We start from the raw sequence: 19803 nt of genomic DNA on the forward strand, positions 1-19803 counted from the left end.
TCGTCGATCAGAACATGTTGTAAATTAGAGGTGGATGTCTCTGTCAAAAGAGTGGTAGACATAGCATACAATAGCAAGCATAGCATAGATGTAGCATTGTAGATCTTGATTCATCGAACAAGCAAGCACGCGTAGCCCCGACCAAGCGGCAACTTTGAACCCTTGATTTTACTTTTTGCTTTCAAGGTGCTTTCTGAAATTTCGGTGATTACCAGTGAGCATCCCTACTCTGATACCCATCCCACTACACCACTCGAAAGCACAAAGTCGCATTGCATTGTATCGATATATACCCTGGGCGACTGCAAACCCCCCACCTCAGTGGGTCCTGTAAGCACACATTCGGTGAGATCGAACGGGTAGGGCCAGTGACCAAGCCCGCAAAGGTACGCGTCGGTGCGGGCTATTCTGAGCTGTCTTCTTATTCTTTCTCGAGAAGATACAAGCTGAGTTGTCCATGCTTCAGCTGCTCCAAAATGGTCGAACCATCCCAACAGACCCCCTCACGGACGAGATCAAGCTCATGGCTCCGTGACCTGTCTCGACCCAACCTCGCGACTCTCCTCTTGCTCTACATCGCATCGCTTCATCTCGTCGGCCTCTATATATTCACCCAGGGGTTCCTTCTCACCCGGGTCACGATCCCTACTGTCTCTCCACCTTATTCGTCCGACAATCCACCGCCTATACCAGCGAGACATACGAAAGCTGTGATCCTGGTGATCGACGCGTTACGGACGGACTTCATCTCTCCTCACTTTCCATCTCCCAAATCCCCATTCCACCATGGTATCCTCACACTCCCCGCGGAACTGTCGGCGAGTCGACCGGACCATTCCCTCATTCTCAACACGTACTCTGATCCACCCACTTCGACCATGCAGAGATTGAAGGGGATCACGACTGGTTCCTTGCCGACGTTCATTGACGTTTCTTCGAATTTCGCTTCTACGGCTGTCGAGGAAGATTCGTTCATCTCCCAACTCGTACAAGCCAACAGGACAATAGGATTCATGGGAGATGATACGTGGACGAACCTCTTCCCATCATCGTTCGCTCTCTCCCATCCATACGATTCGTTCAATGTCGAAGATCTACATTCCGTCGACGAAGGAGTCATCCAACATCTCCTCCCGTATCTCCATCCCTCGAACCAGAGTCGATGGGACGTCCTCATCGGCCATTGCTTAGGTGTCGACCATGTCGGTCATAGGGTCGGGCCGCACAGAGAGACGATGAAGACGAAACTGGAACAGATGGATCAGGTGCTGAGGAAGGTGGTGGAGTCTATTGACGACGAGACGCTGTTGGTCGTTCTGGGCGATCATGGGATGGACGATAAAGGGAATCACGGGGGCGATTCAGAGATGGAAACTTCTGCTGCAATGTGGTTATATTCCAAAGGATCTCGGTTGACCTTCTCCCCCTCCTCCGAACTCGGTGGCACACATCAGATTGAGGCTTTACCGACATATACTTTCCCCGGTTCTTCAACTCCGCTACGACACATCAACCAGATAGACATCGTCCCAACTCTGTCATTGCTGCTGGGTATCCCCATACCGTACAACAACCTCGGTTCAGTCATCCCTGAATGTTTCGCTGAAGACCTGTCTACCCTCGAAATCGCTACGAGGGTGAACGCAGATCAAATCGACAGATACGTCCAAACGTACGGTGACAGGGCGGTACTTCACGCTTTGGCTGGACCCGGAGCGCAAGCCAGAGCTGCGGTAGAAGCAGTGAAGCTGTTCGATGTCCCTGCTCACCAAGAAGTAGCGACGAAGGGTGAGGGAAAGATCTCGAGTTGGATCCGAAAGCATACTCCCTCTGAACATCAACAAGCGACTGAGCAAGATCCTCGGCTTACTGCAGCTCTACACACCTCTATCAACGCACACCGTCACTACACGCTCGAGGCTCTGCGTCATCTTCGAGCTCTATGGGCGCAGTTCTCCTTGCCCCTGATCCTCGTTGGCTCCCTCATCCTTGGTCTAAGCGTACTCACCCTCATTGCACTCTATGTTGGTGTGAGAAACAACGGTGTCAATTGGGATGTTTACGCTCGACTCGCGCTCGAAACGGCTACGATGGCATCTGGAGTCGTTGCAAGTGTTGCTGGCACCGTCGCTGGAATCTATACTGCCCAACCGCCCGTTGCCATCAAGACGTTCATCGTCGTTTCCGCTATCGTGTCTGAAATCGTCCTCATCCTTCCTTTATTCGTTAGACGGAGATCCTCTTTCTTCTCGACTTGGACTTTCTCGATCAATCGAGCTATCGGGCCCTTGCTACTTTTCGCTCACTCGGTATCTTTCGCCTCGAACTCCTTCATCATGTGGGAAGACCGAATGGTCCTCTTCCTCCTCACCACGATCCCTGTCATCTACCTCATCAAAGCTCTCAGTGCGCCTACCGCAGACATGCGAATCAAAATCATCTTGCTTTCTATTGCTTACGCGATCATCATTCGTCTCGTCGGAACGGTCACGATCTGCAGAGAGGAGCAACAGCCTTATTGTCGAGTGACTTTCTACTCGGGACTCACTACTACGCCCCCAGCATGGGTCCTCATAGCTCTGATTCCCCTTGCCCTTCAGCTTCCTCGAGCCATCGGACTGACACTTGCGAAGTCCAAATCACTTGGTGGACCTGCTACATTCTTCATCGGCGTCTTATGGCGTTCTATCCTGGTCACCAACGCAGTCTACTGGATATTGGAGTGGCTCGAATCGCATCAGAGGCTCAAACCAGAAAGGATACCCCTGGTGAAACTGGCCAAGGTCTGGATCGCTCGAACGTCGGTGGGAGTGACATTGGGCGCGATGCCCTATGTGTGGCTGACTTCGCCGTTGTGCATCTCCGTGGAGAAGAGAGCCGACCAGACGAACGGTAAGGAGGATGTGGTGGTCTACGGTTTTGCCAATGCTTTCGGATCGACCTATATCCTGTTTTTACTGGTTCCATTCGCCTTGACTCATCTGGTCACTTTGCCGATGGGCCAAATCACCCTTTCGGCAATGTTAGTCGCTTTGCTGGTTTACCTCGAACTGGTCGATACTCGACGTGACGCGATCGTCCTCTCCCAATCGTTCTCCTCCTCAGCCTTGACTTCTGCGGGGACAGGTCCAGGATCATTCGATCCGTCAGATTTATCGACCACAATCGTCCGACCTTCATTCACTGATATCGTCCCGATCGCTTTAGGAGGCTTCGTGACCTTTTTCGCGACGGGACACCAAGCTGTCTTGTCTTCCATTCAATGGAAATCCGCTTTCATAGGATTCGAAACTGTCACTTATCCCTTTTCACCCTTATTGGTGATCGTGAATACCTTTGGACCATTCTTCCTCTCGGCCATCACCATCCCTCTATTGGCATTATGGAACGTCTCCCCTCGACCGGGTACAGGGTCGACGGTGCCGACTCTCGCTCATTCGCTACAACTCTCATTGGCATTCTTGATCTATCACACGGCAGTCTTGTTCGCCAGTGCGATCACGGCGGCGTGGCTGAGAAGACATCTGATGGTCTGGAAGGTCTTCGCACCGAGATTCATGATGAGTGGAATCACGATCCTCGTGGTTGATCTGGGGGTGTTGTTGGCCATCGGTCTGGGTGTCAGAGTCACCGGGTGGAAAGTCAGAAGAACGTTCCAGTGTGAGAGTGTTTAGATGTCGGTATCTCATGACATGAATATATATATATATATATATGTATTCATGCACAAATGCAATAAAGAGAACAGCGAAAAAAGGATACAGTCTAGTATATCTCAACGTCATCCACCATACTTGATCATCTTCCTATCGTGTATATGTCTCCCATTACTGAATTCAAGCAATGTCCTTCCGCATACACCGTAAATTCCACACCAGATCTACTTGTGATGCTTCTTCTTCTTCTTGTCCTTCTTCACATGTTCATGACCATTCCCTCCTCCTCCTCCACTTGCACTTGCACCAGTACCAGTGGTTGTCTTCGGGACTTGGGATTGTGCTTGACTCTGTCCTTGTGCTTGCGAACCAGTATTGATGTCGGTACCTCCCCCAAGGAAGGAATCTCTATTCGTATTCTGGATCTGTGGTGAGTTCAAAGGAGAAGGGGAGACCGAAGAAGAGGTCTTGGGCAAATCTTCAGTCGTTGGACTTCTCAATCCACTTGGACTCCTCGTCAATCCACCTTGATCACTGATCCTCCTCACAAAGCCTTTGATCGAGCTCAACCTTTTTCTCCTCTTATCGCCTTTCTCGCCCGACTCGGTAGATTTCGCAGGGGAAGATGTCGAAGCTTGTTCCGAAAGAGCTGAGACGACCGATCCAGACGTGGACATGGTTGACATTCGTTTCGTATCAGAAGGTATAGGCGGGAAGGGGACAGGTGGGGTGCTCTTGGAAGTACTGGGTGAGACGGAAGATATTGACGGATGACGATCAGGTGTAGCAGTCATTTCCGTCGAGGGTGCGTCGGGTTCGGTGGCAGTGCTATCAATCTCGGGCTGGTCCACGACTGCTTCGGGCTCAGCCACAGCTACATCTGGGGCGGGTGGCTCCACGATTTCCGGTGCGTTGGAGGTGAGAATGTCAGGAGAAGGTGCTGCAACAGTGTCTAATTCATCTTGGTCGCCGTCCACTTGAGCCTCATTATCCTTGGACTCCTCTTGCTCGTTGTCAGCGGAAGCTTTCAGCGCATCGGCGTATGAGGTACCCTCTTGAGTCTCGGAGACTATGGGAGCGCTGGACTCCTCAACATCATTCACAGCCGATCCTTTCGTTGCATCAGCGAATGAAATCGCTTCAGGGTTTTCGACGATAGCAGGCGGAGCAGCAGGCGCAGGCTCATCAACCTTGAACCCTTCCGTGATGTCATCATGGGCTTGCGGTGTTTCGGAATCCGATGCAAGATCGATCACCTCTTCAGCTGGCGTTTTGACCTCGCCGTTGGTTGTTTCCTCCGGTTTATCCTCATCCTGCTCGTGCTTGTGAGCCTTCTTGAAGTCCGCACTCGTTGGGAGATAGTTGGCAACCTGTTCAATATCACTGTCGTCGAGAAGCTCTGCTTCCGCATAGATCTGTTGCTTCCACCTGTTCGACGATACGATTATAGCAGTCAGTCCTCAGCCCGCAGATCTTCACAGCCACTTACATTTTCGCGAAGGCGCCATCTTCTTCCATAAGCTCCTTGTAGCTCGCACATTCCACAACCTCGCCATCCTTCATGACCAAGATTTTATCCGAGTTGATGATGGTCGAGAGTCGATGTGCGATCGAAAGACTGGTTCGACCTTTTGCCTGATATTGATAGATGTCAATAATCGTCAAGTGAACGGACCAGTCCTGGACCACTCACCAAAGCTGCGAGAGATTTTTGAATTTCCCTTTCCGTTTCCGTGTCCAGAGCACTGGTCGCTTCATCCAGGACCTACGCTTCGATGTCAGACGTCGCAAACGTTCATGAATTGGTGTAAAACTTACCAAAATAGTAGGAGACTTGAGGAACATCCTTGCCAGACTGACTCGTTGCTTCTCACCACCTGACAGTCTCACACCTCGTTCACCCACGACCGTCTCATATTGCTCGTCAAAGGTCATGATCTTGTCATGGATTCTTCCAGATTTTGCTGCTTGTATGACGTCCTCATCTGACGAATCCGGCTTTCCATAGGCGATATTTGCACCAATGGTATCGTTCCACAATACGCTATCTTGGGGGACGATACCGATAGCCTTTCGCAGGGATTCTTGAGTGACCGTGGAGATATCTTGGCCGTCGATGTAGATATGGCCGGAAGTGACATCGTAGAATCGATAGAGTAAACGAAGGATAGTCGATTTGCCTGATCCCGTCTCGCCAACCAAGGCCATTGACTGTCCTTTGTCTAAACGGAAACTGACGTTCTTAACGGCATCCCTCTTCCCGTCATAAGTGAAGGTGACATTATCGAATTCAATGACTCCATCGATGATCTTGAGCTCTTTGGCATCGGACGAATCCTTGATCTCAGTCTTCTCTCCCAAGAGGTTCAACATCTTCTCCGCGTCCGTGACATCTCGACTGATGTCCTTGTAGAGTCGTGAGAGCTGATTGAGAGGAGCCGTGAATTGGGCAAAGTACTGGATGAAGACCACGAACGCGGCCGCATCTGCACCTCCGTTCATGATCTTGATAGCGAGCAAAATTGCGCCAACGGAGAAAGCGAAAGTTAGAAGTAGCGATTCGACTGCGTAGATGCCTTGCCATCCCATCCTCCAAGTGTAGTCGATGGCCATCAATTCGTCCACAGCTTCTTCGAACCGTTGCACTTCTCGACGTTCTGATGTGAAATACTTGACACTCTCCCAGTTGGTCAAGACGTCCGACACAATACCTCTTTGAGTCACATCGGATTCGACGTATTGTTGGCGAAGCTTTTGACGACGACGGTTGGCCCAGATCGAGAAAGCGAGATAGGGCACCATGACGATCAAGATGCCGAAGGTGATCATAGGCCCAAAGAGCCAGAGGAAGACGGTAAGACCGATGAAGACATCGGCGAACGTCGGGAAGACTTCGAACAGCATTGTACGGAATAGCTCATTGATTGCTGAGCCTCGATCGATGATACGCATCACTTCACCTGTGTTCCGTTTGGTGTGGTACGACAATGAAAGATCGAGGAGATGGTTGAAGCAGAGCAACTGCATTTCTTTGTCGGTATATTGGACGACGGGAATCCAGAAGAACTGTTGGAAGAGTCCCATGACGCCCCATCCGTTGACATATCTGACGAATATGTAAAGGAGGAGAGGCTTCCACACGTCGAATGACTCTCGCCATTCAGACAGAGCTCGAACGACAAGACCAAGACTGATTGGTCCGAGAGGTTTGAGGACGCGCTCGATTGCCAGAAAGATGCCCGTCATCGCCACGTAGAACTGGAGCTTCTTACTTGTTGATGGCCACAATTTTGGGAGGAGGACTTTGAATTTTGGCCAGGCCTCTTTGAACGCGAGTGTCTTTTTGGGGTCCTTCTTCTGACCAAGCTTCTTGGACATTTTGATCTTCGGTTGAGCAGGCGTCGTAGCGCCGGCGAGAGGTTGAGGAGTCGGTACAGCGGATGTGCTTGGATTGCTGGCATCGGTCTCGAACGTGCCGTATTCGGAGCCTTGTACAGTTCGAGCGTCGGCATCGTTGAGAAGACCGGTGGTTTCATCTGCCATTTCGTATGAGACCCGCGGGAAAGAAACAGCAGCAAGCAGCAGAGGTAAAAGCAGGAGTCGAGAGCATGAGGGGACCAGGGCGAGAATAGCGAAGATCCTGTTGTAGCCAGCTGCAGGTAGCAAAAGGACACCCATGTCAGTGTCTGGGTGAGATGTTGTGGTTCTCACCGGAAACCTCACCGGAATGCGTCTCCCTCAGAACCAAGCCAACCAAATTAGGGATCTCAAGGACCAGTGCAAGGGTTCCGAGTATGACCAAACCTTTCCCACCGAACCTCTTCCTCCACAGCGTACCTGCAATAGCCAGACCCCAAAGTACGAAACCTCCAAGGGCGTAGACAACCTCGCCAGCCAAAGCCGTTCCTTTCAGCCTCGAAGGTAGCTCGACACCATACCGACTTCGTGCACTGAGGAGATCAGCAACGAGAATGGCGATATCGGCAAAAGAAGTGAGAGCGAGAAGGAAGAGTATAGTGAGGACGAGGGACCGTCGAGGAGTGATTGTCTCGATTCGGATGGGGCGGATACCTGGGAGTTCTGGTAAGGGAGGCGAAGAAGGAAAGAGGAAAGAGGTCACAGGAAGGAGGAGGAGAAGGGGTGTGAGATAGTGGATGATAGTGAGAGGGAAGGCCATGACGGGCGGCGGTGGTCTCGTCGATATGAGTGCTTGGAAAGTGCAGAGTCAGGACCGAAGGAAACAGTTGATTTATGTAAATTGTTTCGACAGCGCTGACGAATGAAGGCACATTCAGTATCTGATGGATGACGGTGCCAGTCAATCAACGACTAGTACTTCTCACTCACACAAGACAAAGGTCGTCGAGCAAGATCCCTCTGTAGCTGATTGACAAAGGAGAGCGGGATGCGTATTTCGCTCGAAGGAGAATTTGAGAATTTGCTACAGCTCTTTCGGTGATCACAAAATGCGACCTATTGCTGACCTGTTGGGATGTACGCCCCAATGGACCTCTCCTCTCGGACGCAGAAGAGGCTTCTATTGATATGTGATGGCCTCGCACAACACGTTGAAAGATTGATACTCAGTGAACTAACGATACAAAGGGGCCCAAAGTGACGATGCGTCTGAAGGACTGAACGTGAATCTTTCTCTCCAGTGGCGTTAGCAGTTAGCGGGGCCACGCAGAATTAAAGGGTATATCCGATAGGGATATTATTATGCTTCAATCCTCAGTTGTCGTTGACGGTCCCCTTGACTTGTGCAGTGCAAAGGTGAACGCCTGATCAATGGCTAGTATCCAGATCATCACGGCGCCAGATGGGGTACCCTCTTTCATGATCTTCATGTGATGACATTTAGGCAAGAGCAGAAAAAGGAATGACTACGAAATAGAGAAAGATGAAAGTGAAACAGAGACAAGTTCGACCAGCAACGAGTGGATATCCATAGAAGTTCATTACTTGACTGATCCAAGTCGGGCTTTACTACAAAAGACATAGGAAACACAGCATCGTAAAGTCTAAATGGCGACGTTTTACTTCTTGGTGCCGAAGTAGGCACCCAGGACAATGGCGATGATTGCAAGAATAGCAACTGTGAAACAGGAGTCCGTCAATTCCAATATCGCTTGCTCGACGAAGGGGACCGGAAGCTTACCAACGATCCAGAAACAGATCCACTTCTTTCTTCGAGCTCGTCGGGCAGATTCGACAGCTTTTGTAGTCTGATCATAACTGTACGGGATGGTTAGGAGGCACGCTCTCGTAACATGACCTCCACCCTGACTCACCCAGCCTTGATGTCCGTGTCGACACCTTGGGCTTGCGTTTCGACATTGATGATAGTCTCATCTTGCTGCTCGACGAGCATAGCCATCTCTGAGAACATCTGGGCGAGCTCGGTAAGGGTCTTTTCGATCTTCTGGATCTCGGCGTGACGTTCTTGGACCTCTCGATAGGCACCTCGGGCAGCACCATATCGGTTGGAGTTGAGCAGCTATGAACAGATCATCAGCTCAACCGGGATTGTCGGTAGGAGGACCTTCACTCACAGCCTGGGAGAAGACTTGAGGGTTATCGCTCTCGGTGACCTGCCTGACTTCCTCCTCGGTCGCAGCTGGGTTCACGATCCTGTATTGCCTCTCTACCCTGTCCTTAACCTTCTTCCTGAACTCCTTCTCAATCACTTGATGCTCCTGTAACAGGCTCTGGAAACGGGTCTTGACACCCTCCGCCTGAGTCTTTTGGGCTCGATCACCTTTGGCAAGCTTGTACAGTTTCTTGATCTGGTTCTTGGTCTCTTCTCGTTGAGTTCGAGCTTGGTTGTTGAGTTGCTCAGCATAGGCGGCAGCCTGAGGATCTGTGGACGTCTGCGAAGTCTGTCAGTCACGGTCTGGTCACGTCGGACCACATGAACAAGTCGAGCATACTCACCAAACTGGATTGATGGGCTGATCGAACCGCCTGGATCTGTTCTTGCAACTGACTCAAAAGGGTGTTGGTAGTGCTCAATTCCGCCCAGAAATCCACGCCAGCAGCCCCATTTCCATTCACACCGCCCATGGCGTATTGCTCTTGCTGCCCATATTGACCTCCGTAAGGGTTTCCAGCGTTGGCGTTATAGCCTCCGGGAACCGCACCGTTATTAGCGTACGGGGTGTAACCCTGGTTTGGGTTGGGGGCTTGCTGAACAGCTTGTTGGGCGTATGGGTTAACATCTCGAGAAGGAGCAATCACGCCGTTCCCTCCTGGGGGATAGGTGGGCTGAGGAGCGGATGTGTCACTGTAAGAGAGAACATGATGTCAGCAAGGCGGGCAAGCAGTCTGTGAGAAGGATGCAAAGAGGTCGGAGCTGTACGAACCCGTATTGTCGGTTCTGTGCAGAAGCAGTCAGCCTAAGCTTTCTTTTGCCTGTTTGCGAGGTGAACTCACGACATTCCCAAGTCTATCTCTGGCCATCTTTGCTTGTATTCAGTGTGAAATAGGATACAAGATATCCGTCCGGTCAATACAGTCAACGGAAATTCGGTGTCGAAAAGGGGAGTCGAGGCGTTATCGGACCAGCCGCGACGTTGAGCAAGGGAGAGGAATGTGGGTTGATTGAACAGGAATTTCCCACCTGTGGAAGATGAACACTTGAGATGTGATTTCCTGGGATGGATCGACCGATGGGAGAGTTTGTGAGAGACTTTTGTGGTCTGATCAGTCTGTCTCAGCCTTGAGTCTCGGTCGGTCTTGGTGCAACTCGCTTGGACGAGGACAAGAGGCTGTGCGTGGCTCGGTTGTCTTGGATGTCGAGAGATATGTATGTAGGTGTTGTGCTGAAGAATACGGCACGATGTGTGCAAAGATATCGACGAGAGACGGAGAGGGAGGGGTGGACGAGACAGAGGAGGATGGTAGATGGATGAAAGGATGTGGAATGTGGAGATGTAAGGGATGTACCACGACTGTGGACTGTGAGTGGTGAGACGACGAGGAGCGGGATAAAACCCCCAGTCATTGATTATTGGGAGAAAGCGAACCATGCGTGATATTTAACTTGAATGTTCCTCCCCTATTAGACGGCGCGTGTTTTGCCAGCTTGGATTCCCCCCTTTCCCCCCTTGTGGCACATTACGAAACGCGTCATGCCCCTGTATTTCACTTGGAAAAGGGGCCCGAGCTTACCGGGGACTTTACAGTGATCTTGTATCATCAATCCCATGCAGAGATAGAGTCCAACTCGCAGTCGTCCACCGTTCGATGGAGGGTGGGTGTGGACCCGACATGTCTGAGCTCAGATGTCAACCAGCCTCAGCCATTGATGCTGACCCCTTTGCTCCTGGCAGTCAAAGATATAAGCGAAGAGACTCGGTGGAAACAAAGTCACGGCGGCTGTGTGAACAGGATATTTCCGAGAGGGTGTAAGCATGAGTTCCCCCCTGAACCAGGCGATACGAGATCTTGGCATCAACAGTGCCAGACGTAAACGATGACCGTGAGAAGATAGACAAACAAGTGCCACTTTCACCGCTCGACCTCCACTTTTGGGATTCCATCTTATCCTCTCGGATGGTATTGAATCGGTCGTTTGGAATATATACATAGCAACGCAATCTGTTCGTCTCACTGTATATCCTCTCTATCATTCCGCCGCATATCAGCTGAACGTCGACATCCAAGATGGGGTTCGGCATCCCACAACTCACACCCATGTCTTTGATCAAGCGCGCATGGGAGCGAATGGCTCCTTTGCAGCTTGCTGAGCGAAGTTGGGACAATGTGAGTTGGGCCTTGATGATTCCATACGAGTAATGTTGTTTCTCAGATGATGCACGTGCTGATCAGAGATGTATGACTAGGTCGGACCTATGATCGGTGAGCTTTATCATGACTCTTCTGTGACGCGAGCGGGCTCAACGAGCTGACAGGACGACAGAGGCTCCTTTTCCGAACCCAGATCATCGTCAAGTCCTTTTGACCATCGAGTGGGTCCATCTTTTTGCGTTGTTCCTGTCTTGCACTGGTATACGATCCCGGACATCTGCCTTATATCGTGTCTGCTTCGCCCCATTCGCTGACAAAAGGATTCGATTCCAGCCTTACACCTTCGGTCTGCGCAGAAGCACTCGCCCTTCCTTCTCTGTCCCTCATCGTCTCTTACCATCCTCCCATCTTCAGAGGGCTGAAATCACTCACCCTTTCTGACCCCTTGCAAGCTTCGTTGCTCAAACTGTCGGCGAGAGGAATATCGGTGTTCTCCCCTCATACGAGTCTGGATGCGACGCCAAACGGGATCAACACCTGGTAAGTGGTTTGTGATTTGTCGAGGACGGACTGCCTCAAGTATCCTAGCTCGTCATCTCTTGACGACGAAAATCCGCTATCCGTTTGCACTTTTCAAACGCGAAGGATGGAATGGGCTGATTTGTCTGTCTGTATACAGGCTCGTGAGACCTTTCATACATCTATCCTCATCTAGCAAGCCCATCACGCCGAGCGAATCTATCGACGGTTTCGAAGGCGCTGGTATGGGGAAACTCGTCACTCTCAAAGCTCCTCTCGACGTCAGACAAGCAGTCAGGATGATCAAGGAACATCTCGATTTGCAGTATGGTGTGTTGAGCCCAGCAAGATATTTTTCATGTCATGCATTGGCTGACAAAGTTGATTGTCCATGTCCTTAGTCCAACTTGCTGAACCGGACATACAGACTCCTGTCAGTTCTATCGCCGTGTGCGCTGGATCAGGTGAGACATTCAAATACGAAAGAAAAGAGCACGGCTGAAGATTGGCTTGACGTATTTAGGCGGAAGCATGTTCAAGGGTGTCGAAGCGGACTTGTTCATCACAGGCGAGATGTCCCATGTAAGTGGATTGCGGACCCCTTCTATAGCCTCCACCAATATCACACCGCAATTCATAATATTTCCACACGACATTGTCTTGCTGGACCGAAGCAAAAGCGCAGTCCTCGTCCAAACCACTTGCCGTCCAGCTGACAGATACCCGCTCATTCCCGATTGCAGCACGAGGTTCTCGCAGTCGTTGCGGCTGGTAAATCCGTCATTCTCACAAATCACACCAACACCGAACGTCCTTATCTCTCACAAGTGCTCCAACCATGGTTGCAGAAAGAGTTGAACGCCGAGATCGATATTCATGATGATTCGCCCAACGGGAATTGGGAAGTGTTGGTCAGTAAAGCAGATGCCGATCCCTTACGAGTCCTTTGATCAGATCAGACAAGAAAGAACGGATCACTGCCATGCAATGGACTGCTCGGTCTCAATGTATACTATATGCTTGACTGCGCGAGGTATTCCAAAAAGCTATGCTCCAAAGATCTCGCCGTTCAATCCCTCTTCGACCACTTCCCAGTCCACTCCCACGTTCTCATATACCCCTTCGAACGTGTCCATACTCGCTCTTGAGAAGAACGATTGGAGTTGATAGAGACTCGTCAAAGACTTGACACTGCTCAAACGAGGTCGACGTAACCCACTGACATCGTGTTGATCCGGCAACAAAAGACTTTGAGCGTCGGTATCCTATTGTAGATGAGACAAATCTCATTGGCACGACAAACCGAAGGCCAGGGCCAGATCAAACTTACCTTGTCGGGCCCCGCTCCATGGACAGCTCCTTCTGCCAAGATGTCCGAAAGACGATCCATGATCGCCTCGGGTGTATGCTCCTCAGGCGGATATGCCGCGTCCGTGGTGTCTGTCACAAACATCCATTGGTGACTGTGAAGAACACGCACGGCATTAGCGACTTATTATTGCCGTTGCACGGTGACCAGTGGAGCGTCGTATGAGGTTTGTCATGCCTGAAGTGGCTGAGTGGAAAATCACGTACATCTGGAAGTCCTCTGACTGAATGACCAGCAAGAGATCCAAAAATTTGCACGCCGCTAGCACGAGCTGTAATTGCTCCGAACCATCTTCTGGCGGATCATCCATCGTTATCTCGAAGATGCGTAGCTGTTGCGTCATTCTCGTCAGATCCCCTTATATGAGCTATGTATGTCGGGTGATGACCTTACCAATTCGGCAAGGATTACAGGCCAGAAATTCGTGAGATGTTGAGGACTGATCCGACACATCAACACCCTCAGGCAAAGGTAGACCTGTCCAGTCTGTGAGTTCGAGCAAGCATGATCACAAGTGCTGCACTCGACTCACTTCCGAATGGACCCTGGGCGAAACAGCAGTCGACCTCAACATCTCCACTAGTCTCTCCTGAATGGCGGGTAATTGAGAAAGATAGCCATTCCTTTCCGCCGCGATCAGGACGAAACTCAATCTTCGCAAATTGAGTGATTTGGCTAACATCTCTTGATCCCGGTTCGAAAAGATGTTCGTAGAGGAGGCGGAAGTTATCCGACCTAAGAGAGGAGGAATGATAAGTCTTATGATCATACTCGACCAGGACACTGACCCAGAAGATCACTAAACCTCTCCTTGTCCGAATCCATCAGAGCGCAAATGAGGATTTCCCAGTATCCAATTTCCTCGGTACTCTTAGCTCTGAAGAAGCGAGAATCGGCAAACGCATCGCTGATCTGTAATCTCCACGTCTTGACAGCCGATGGGATCCTGGTAATCTCAAGGACGATCCGGAGTATGCTGGGATTGACACTGCGAAACCTCCGGTTTCGATCAGCGCTTTGTCTTTCCTGACGGTACCTTCCTGGTGGGAACCGGTTTTATAGATAGACGGCTGCACTCACATTCCTCGCTTGAAAGACGGTACGACGATCGCTATTCCTATCCCGCTGCAAGCTGAGTTGACACGGTCAGGCTCGACTAACAACGCTCTGAGATTGGGTATGATCGACAAAGCAAGGTAATCGTATATCTGCAATCGATACAGTCAGCAACTCCCGGGCCATCCGACAGTCATCGAGATGCCAACCTTATGTATTTCCTCCTCGGTAGGATTTGCCCCAGTGGCGACGCCGTTCTTCTCGACGTCACCGTGCCCATTCTCAGAGACCTGCCCACCTTCACGTTCCCACAGCCCACCATCCGCAATCCTAGGGGCGTTGGTCACGACTAAGTCCAGAACTTTCGCATAAGTATCTTGTAAGTCTCTTCGCAATCTTCTATCTTCCAGCGCGCTCGTTTTAGAGACAGTCAAAGCGAGCACCGTTAGGCACCTGTCGCGATCAAGGCTCAGCGACTTATCCTCCGGTGACATAGCAGACATACCTCAAAACAGCGAGCAGTTGCGTTCTGGAAGACGATGACGCGACAGTTGCAATCACCTCGCGAGCAAAGTTGAAGAGAGTGGTCCAGACCTGAACGGCGATAGGCGCCTCCAGACGGGAAATGTAAGCCTCGAGGAAAGCAAGATATGCTGGGTCCGCTCTGAAAGTACAATCAGCTTTTGTCAGCTCTTGCGTCCTACAATTCACCAGCAATCGTAGGAGTTCTCACCTGTATTCCGAAGCAGAACTGCGACTCGATTTTCCCAGGACGATCTCACAAAGTAGCTCAACGAGCTTTTGAGCACTTGGTGTCAACGAGTCGACGCAATCGAATATTGCCGTATCCTGGCACTACTTGAGCCACCGACAACAATGTCCACTCAGAAGGCCACTTACTGCTACTTGCTCAGAGCATAATGACCATACGTGTATACAGCTCGTGATCACTCCTGCAGGCTGAGCTTTGAATACCTTTTCCAAGACTTTCCTTGCTCTGGTTCTGATTTTGTCGAGCATTTGCATCTTCGTCGATCCGCGTGCGATGGCGTCGAGGGGCGGAGTCGTCGCAGTCCATGTGACTAGAAGAGCATGTATCGCATCGTCCAGATATCTCGGCGACTCGACCTTAACCTGGATTTCGCAGTAAATAACAGGCACTCACCTACCCTACCATGAGGAGGAAGAAGCGCACTCACCGAATCATTCGCTGGTGCCTCCACAGTGAATACCGTTGAAACCAAACCCAAGATCCTGCTTCCGCCTTCACCGTGCGTAGCTCCCTCTTCGGTTTTGCCTGCCTGAGAACAAAGCAGAACCAGAACCCGCTCCAGAGCATTAAGAGTCATCACAACTTCCGCGTCAGTCACCCCTAATGTCTCATTCATCACCGACATCTTCTCATGCACGTTGTAAATTTTGAGTACGAACAGTCTGGTTCGCTGGCAGAAACACTCCGCAAGCGAGTGCAGCAATTTCGGTCGAGAGGAAAGCAGAGGGACTGTCATGAGTATGAAATCAATCCAATGTTGGAGGATAGGCGTGTTCGACGGATAGGAGACGCCATCGATTATCATTCTGACAAGCTCGTCCTCAAAATCGGAATGAGATCCAGCAACCACCTTCTCCGGATTGGGCGATTGCTGATGACTCTGGTATCGAGATGAGACGGAAGAAGCGCTGATAACTGAATGAAGTAGATGAAGCATCTTACTTTGCAAAGTCAGGCGTCGACGATGGACCGCTGTTTGTATTTTGGCCACGAGAGATTGCTTGAGCGAAATGAGCTGGCTGTTTGTAACGTCTCCCTTTGACACGACAGATTGTAGGAGTTCCAATGACGCACTCTGGACTCTAACAACTCGAAGTCCAGCACTTTTGCCCATATCAGGCGGCGCTTCTGTTTCGATGAACCTGGCGGAATCAGTCGATGATCCTCTGCAATGGCGCTCACCTCATCAAAACAGCCACCAAGACCTCCAAGTACGAAACCGTGTTTGGAGACGCTTCCTCCACTCTTGAAAGTAGTGATGGATGGGGGGATCCTCGAACCTCAGTAGTCTGACAAGCTTTGCTCAAACCCTGTGCTCCAAACTTGAACAACGCTGATATGCTGTCAACTTGGTACTTTATGACCACCAGGTCCGTCGGTCCAGCATATACACCATCATTGTACCGTATGGCCGGGTCGAGTAGCCTGCTCAGCATCGGGTCCAAGACTCTGAAGTAAGAGCGCAGATTGCACCGCATCCATGTCTCCGCTTGACGCTGCACATACGGGTCGGCGCTTTTCAACGCATCGAGAACCATGTTGATTGGGATGTTGAAAATTTCACCCGGCAGCATCGAATCATCTGTCCCATCAGTTCAAGCCTCAGACAACGCGACTCACCTGTGAGTCTCCAAAAGATCCCGAAAGCATCAAAAGCAGCACTGTCAAAGGGCAACTTAGCCATCCGGCGAGCGATGACATTCTCAAGCGTGTGGATCTCGGCAAGTTGGTTGTAGTCCCATAGCAGCTCGACTGCACGGATGTGGTACAATGAAGCGGAAGGCCGAAGGTATCGAAAGAGCTGCATGTCAGCCCAAGCATACAAACGGTCGACTTACAGAATCCAAGATGGCAGATATCGTAGTATCAGCAATGATCGTGACCGGAGGTGAAAAGGCCGAACTACGCGATGCCTTGAGCGCTGCCACGACCAAGGCTTCGATGACTGCGAACGATGGGACCTTATTGTAAACTTAAGCCCGAGCGACAAAACGTACCTTTGCCAAGGCGCCCACCAGGGTTTCGAGCCATTGGCGTCCATCGATGAAAGCTAGGGATGGCACCTCCAGGTCTATCAATCGCGAGACGAGCTTTACAGCTTCAAGGATGCTCTCTGATTCTATATCGGAGCAGGCCTTTGCACACAATGCGAAAGATGCTTGAGCAATGCGAGGCAAGACTTCTATCGGCAGACGTCCCTGAGCGAGATGAGGATCACCGTCGATGCTGTAAAGCAAGTCTGCTACCGTGCGGCTGTCCGCACCAACCTCATCCAATGTCGAAGAAGCTTTCTGAAAGGTGTTGGCGGGAATGAGCTCGATCAGGGAAGTTGCGAGATGGCAGGCGTCCAAGTTGACCTGCTTTTCGAGTCTATGGTCGGACTACACGTGATGTAAGCATTCGCGCTCCTTCGTATACACCAACACTTACAGTGACAGCAATCAATATTGTATCAAGCAGTATAGGTATGTGTACAGAATTGATCTCCTCATCCGTCTGAGGTACGGAGCTCAGAATCCATTGCACGAGCTCTACAGCCTGATAAATGAGCATATGTCGCTTCACGCGAGACTCACATGAGAGGCGCTCGCATTCAGCTCTTCTGCCACGGACAAATGCAGTATTTTCCATATGACTACAGGCTCGATAGCTTCATACACTGCCGTGGCTGTAGCGAGCGTCTGATCATTTGTGAGTCACCTTTCAATACAGAGAACGGAGGAAACCGCATACCTCATCTTTCATGGCCACGGAACCAGTCGAGCTGGCAGTTTTGACAGCGCTCAACGCAGGAATGGCTAGCCGCTCAGACAACACTGAGCCGACTTCCCACTTATCCAAGAGGGATAGGAAGATCTTGAAAGGCCGCTGGACGTCCACCGACTCGGAAGACGAGCCTAGCTTCTCCATGTCGTGCTGTGGCCATGACTGTATTAGAAACCGGTCAATTAATACGAGCTCACTCACATGTAGAGTGGCTGCCAGCAGCTCCAAACCGTGTTGTTTGAAGTAAATCATCTGTTCCTCGGATGATTCTCCTGATCCTAATAGCCATGTATACACCCTTCTGCTGAGGGACAACTCTCTCTGTAGGACCACCCCGCAAGCGGACCGCATCAATGTCTCCTTGTCTTTCCTTTCTGCATCTCTGGAGGAAATCATCAGCGTGATACGTACATACCGGCCTTCATAGCGACCTACCTCAGCAGGTCCCCGTCTAATCTGACAACTCGCAAGAGCAAGTCCAGCCCGCTCCGCCGGACCAGCACAGTCTCGTCACTCAGAACTGTGGAGACTCCACGTATGATCAGTCCACTCCCAATTCCTCCCTCTGTTGTTGCCGGAGGCTTTAGCAATCGACGCCCGAGATAGTTGAGAGCGGACAAACGAGACGACGGAGAGGATATCAGGATGAGGAAGATATTTTGTAGGAAGAACGATGGCGTGACAGCGTCTGACAGGCGATCAAGGAGAGACAATATCTATAGATAAATTAGTACGGAAGGGTCTAGCAGTCTGTCTTTGTGAGGACTCGCCTTATCGAAGAAGTCTCCTGTCTCTTCTTCCATCCCTGGCAACAGCGCCAACACAAATGCCTTGATTGCTGGTCTCAAATCCTCTCCTAACGGAAGATAGTAATTCTCATAGACGTTAATGAGAAGAGGCCGAACAGACGTCGCAGCATATTGGAAGAAGGGAAATAGTCCGGATGACCAAATGAGAAGATCACGTCGGAGGCCGTCAACCTGATCAGACCTTTGGTAAGCTGTTTATCTGACAGATCCTGAAGCTCCAAGCTCCAAGCTCACCCCTATAATACTGAAGATGTACGAGTAGACATCTAGGGCTCGTTGATGCACGCCTGATGGAAGCGCAGGGTTCAGACACTGAGCCAGACGTTTTGCTACCACGAGCTTTCTGGGAATCTCGGTATACGGTGGAGATGGCGTTTGAAGCGTCTGTACATCACATCTGAGTTTGCTCTTCCGACCGAGTCAAATCAGTTACACACCTTGAGGAGCCTAGATAGGAATGAGATGAAGTCGGCCCATTCGTTCACACTTTCGAAAGACTGCAGGCTCCTATCCACCAGCTGAGTAAACTTCCTGTACTTCCCATCACTGGCAAGGAGTGATGCGGCAGCGGCTGTATCGTGTAGGTGGTCAGCCTATGCACAGTTCGACTTGATCACTGTGAAGAGCAGGAACACACCTTTTCCAGCTCTTCGCTTCAATTCCGGCGTGGTCCTCCCGCTATCTCCTCCCGTCTCATCGTAGTTAACACTAGCTTGAGAAGCACTGGACCCACTCCTCGATCGTCCAGGTACCATGAGCTTCGACAACCGTCCGTGCGAGGCAGGTCTTCGGAGTGATTTGGAGTTGGGTGACTGTGGTCGTGTGGAAGGGAGGGACGAAGGACCCGCTTGGCCGGAGTGGTCATCCAGCTTGGGTGAGAAGTGTGACATCGTGGCGACCGACCAGCTACCAGGCTAATTTGTCATGCATGTGTCGAAGCAGAGCATATGTCATTTAGAGCCAAGAATGATGAGATTAGACTTGTCTGTGACACGTTCAGTCGTCGGCGACCTTGTTGTTGCCTCCACCGCCGAGTCCAGTCAACCAAAAGTCTGGTTATTAACCATATCGATACTCCGTTCTTTCTTGCTCTTTTCCACTTGCACA

General features: G+C 50.8%; 6 protein-coding genes across 6 annotated transcripts; 2 read left to right on the forward strand and 4 right to left on the reverse strand.

Annotated features, from left to right (window-relative positions):
* Positions 1-476: 476 nt before the first annotated feature.
* IAR55_002242 (uncharacterized protein) lies at positions 477-3674 on the forward strand (the record flags this gene model as incomplete). The annotated part of the gene is made up of 1 exon (XM_066945359.1): positions 477-3674. One exon carries the CDS (start codon positions 477-479, stop codon positions 3672-3674), a length of 3198 nt encoding a protein of 1065 aa, XP_066804048.1.
* Positions 3675-3880: 206 nt separating this feature from the next.
* IAR55_002243 (uncharacterized protein) lies at positions 3881-7833 on the reverse strand (the record flags this gene model as incomplete). Its single annotated transcript, XM_066945360.1, has 5 exons — positions 3881-5084; positions 5146-5291; positions 5350-5421; positions 5475-7309; positions 7380-7833. 5 exons carry the CDS (start codon positions 7831-7833, stop codon positions 3881-3883), a joined length of 3711 nt encoding a protein of 1236 aa, XP_066804049.1.
* An 859-nt stretch (positions 7834-8692) lies between these two features.
* IAR55_002244 (uncharacterized protein) lies at positions 8693-10115 on the reverse strand (the record flags this gene model as incomplete). Its single annotated transcript, XM_066945361.1, has 7 exons — positions 8693-8751; positions 8815-8891; positions 8948-9153; positions 9209-9526; positions 9591-9939; positions 10019-10032; positions 10089-10115. The coding sequence occupies 7 exons, from the start codon at positions 10113-10115 to the stop codon at positions 8693-8695; spliced, it is 1050 nt and encodes a 349-aa protein (XP_066804050.1).
* A 1206-nt stretch (positions 10116-11321) lies between these two features.
* On the forward strand, positions 11322-12874 carry IAR55_002245 (YbgI/family dinuclear metal center protein; the record flags this gene model as incomplete). Its single annotated transcript, XM_066945362.1, has 8 exons — positions 11322-11420; positions 11501-11516; positions 11578-11626; positions 11739-11945; positions 12085-12254; positions 12326-12388; positions 12448-12506; positions 12668-12874. 8 exons carry the CDS (start codon positions 11322-11324, stop codon positions 12872-12874), a joined length of 870 nt encoding a protein of 289 aa, XP_066804051.1.
* Positions 12875-12970: 96 nt separating this feature from the next.
* On the reverse strand, positions 12971-16058 carry IAR55_002246 (uncharacterized protein; the record flags this gene model as incomplete). The annotated part of the gene is made up of 12 exons (XM_066945363.1): positions 12971-13189; positions 13255-13387; positions 13500-13624; positions 13687-13770; positions 13826-14028; positions 14082-14281; positions 14374-14501; positions 14559-14802; positions 14855-15013; positions 15083-15204; positions 15250-15483; positions 15549-16058. 12 exons carry the CDS (start codon positions 16056-16058, stop codon positions 12971-12973), a joined length of 2361 nt encoding a protein of 786 aa, XP_066804052.1.
* A 458-nt stretch (positions 16059-16516) lies between these two features.
* IAR55_002247 (uncharacterized protein) lies at positions 16517-19586 on the reverse strand (the record flags this gene model as incomplete). Its single annotated transcript, XM_066945364.1, has 12 exons — positions 16517-16617; positions 16742-16922; positions 17119-17502; positions 17552-17617; positions 17698-17802; positions 17855-18037; positions 18089-18269; positions 18323-18603; positions 18658-18867; positions 18931-19080; positions 19134-19267; positions 19334-19586. 12 exons carry the CDS (start codon positions 19584-19586, stop codon positions 16517-16519), a joined length of 2229 nt encoding a protein of 742 aa, XP_066804053.1.
* Between the last annotated feature and the right edge of the window lie 217 nt (positions 19587-19803).

The sequence above is a fragment of the Kwoniella newhampshirensis genome, chromosome 4 (assembly GCF_039105145.1).
Source record: "Kwoniella newhampshirensis strain CBS 13917 chromosome 4, whole genome shotgun sequence".
Classification (NCBI taxonomy): domain Eukaryota; kingdom Fungi; phylum Basidiomycota; class Tremellomycetes; order Tremellales; family Cryptococcaceae; genus Kwoniella; species Kwoniella newhampshirensis.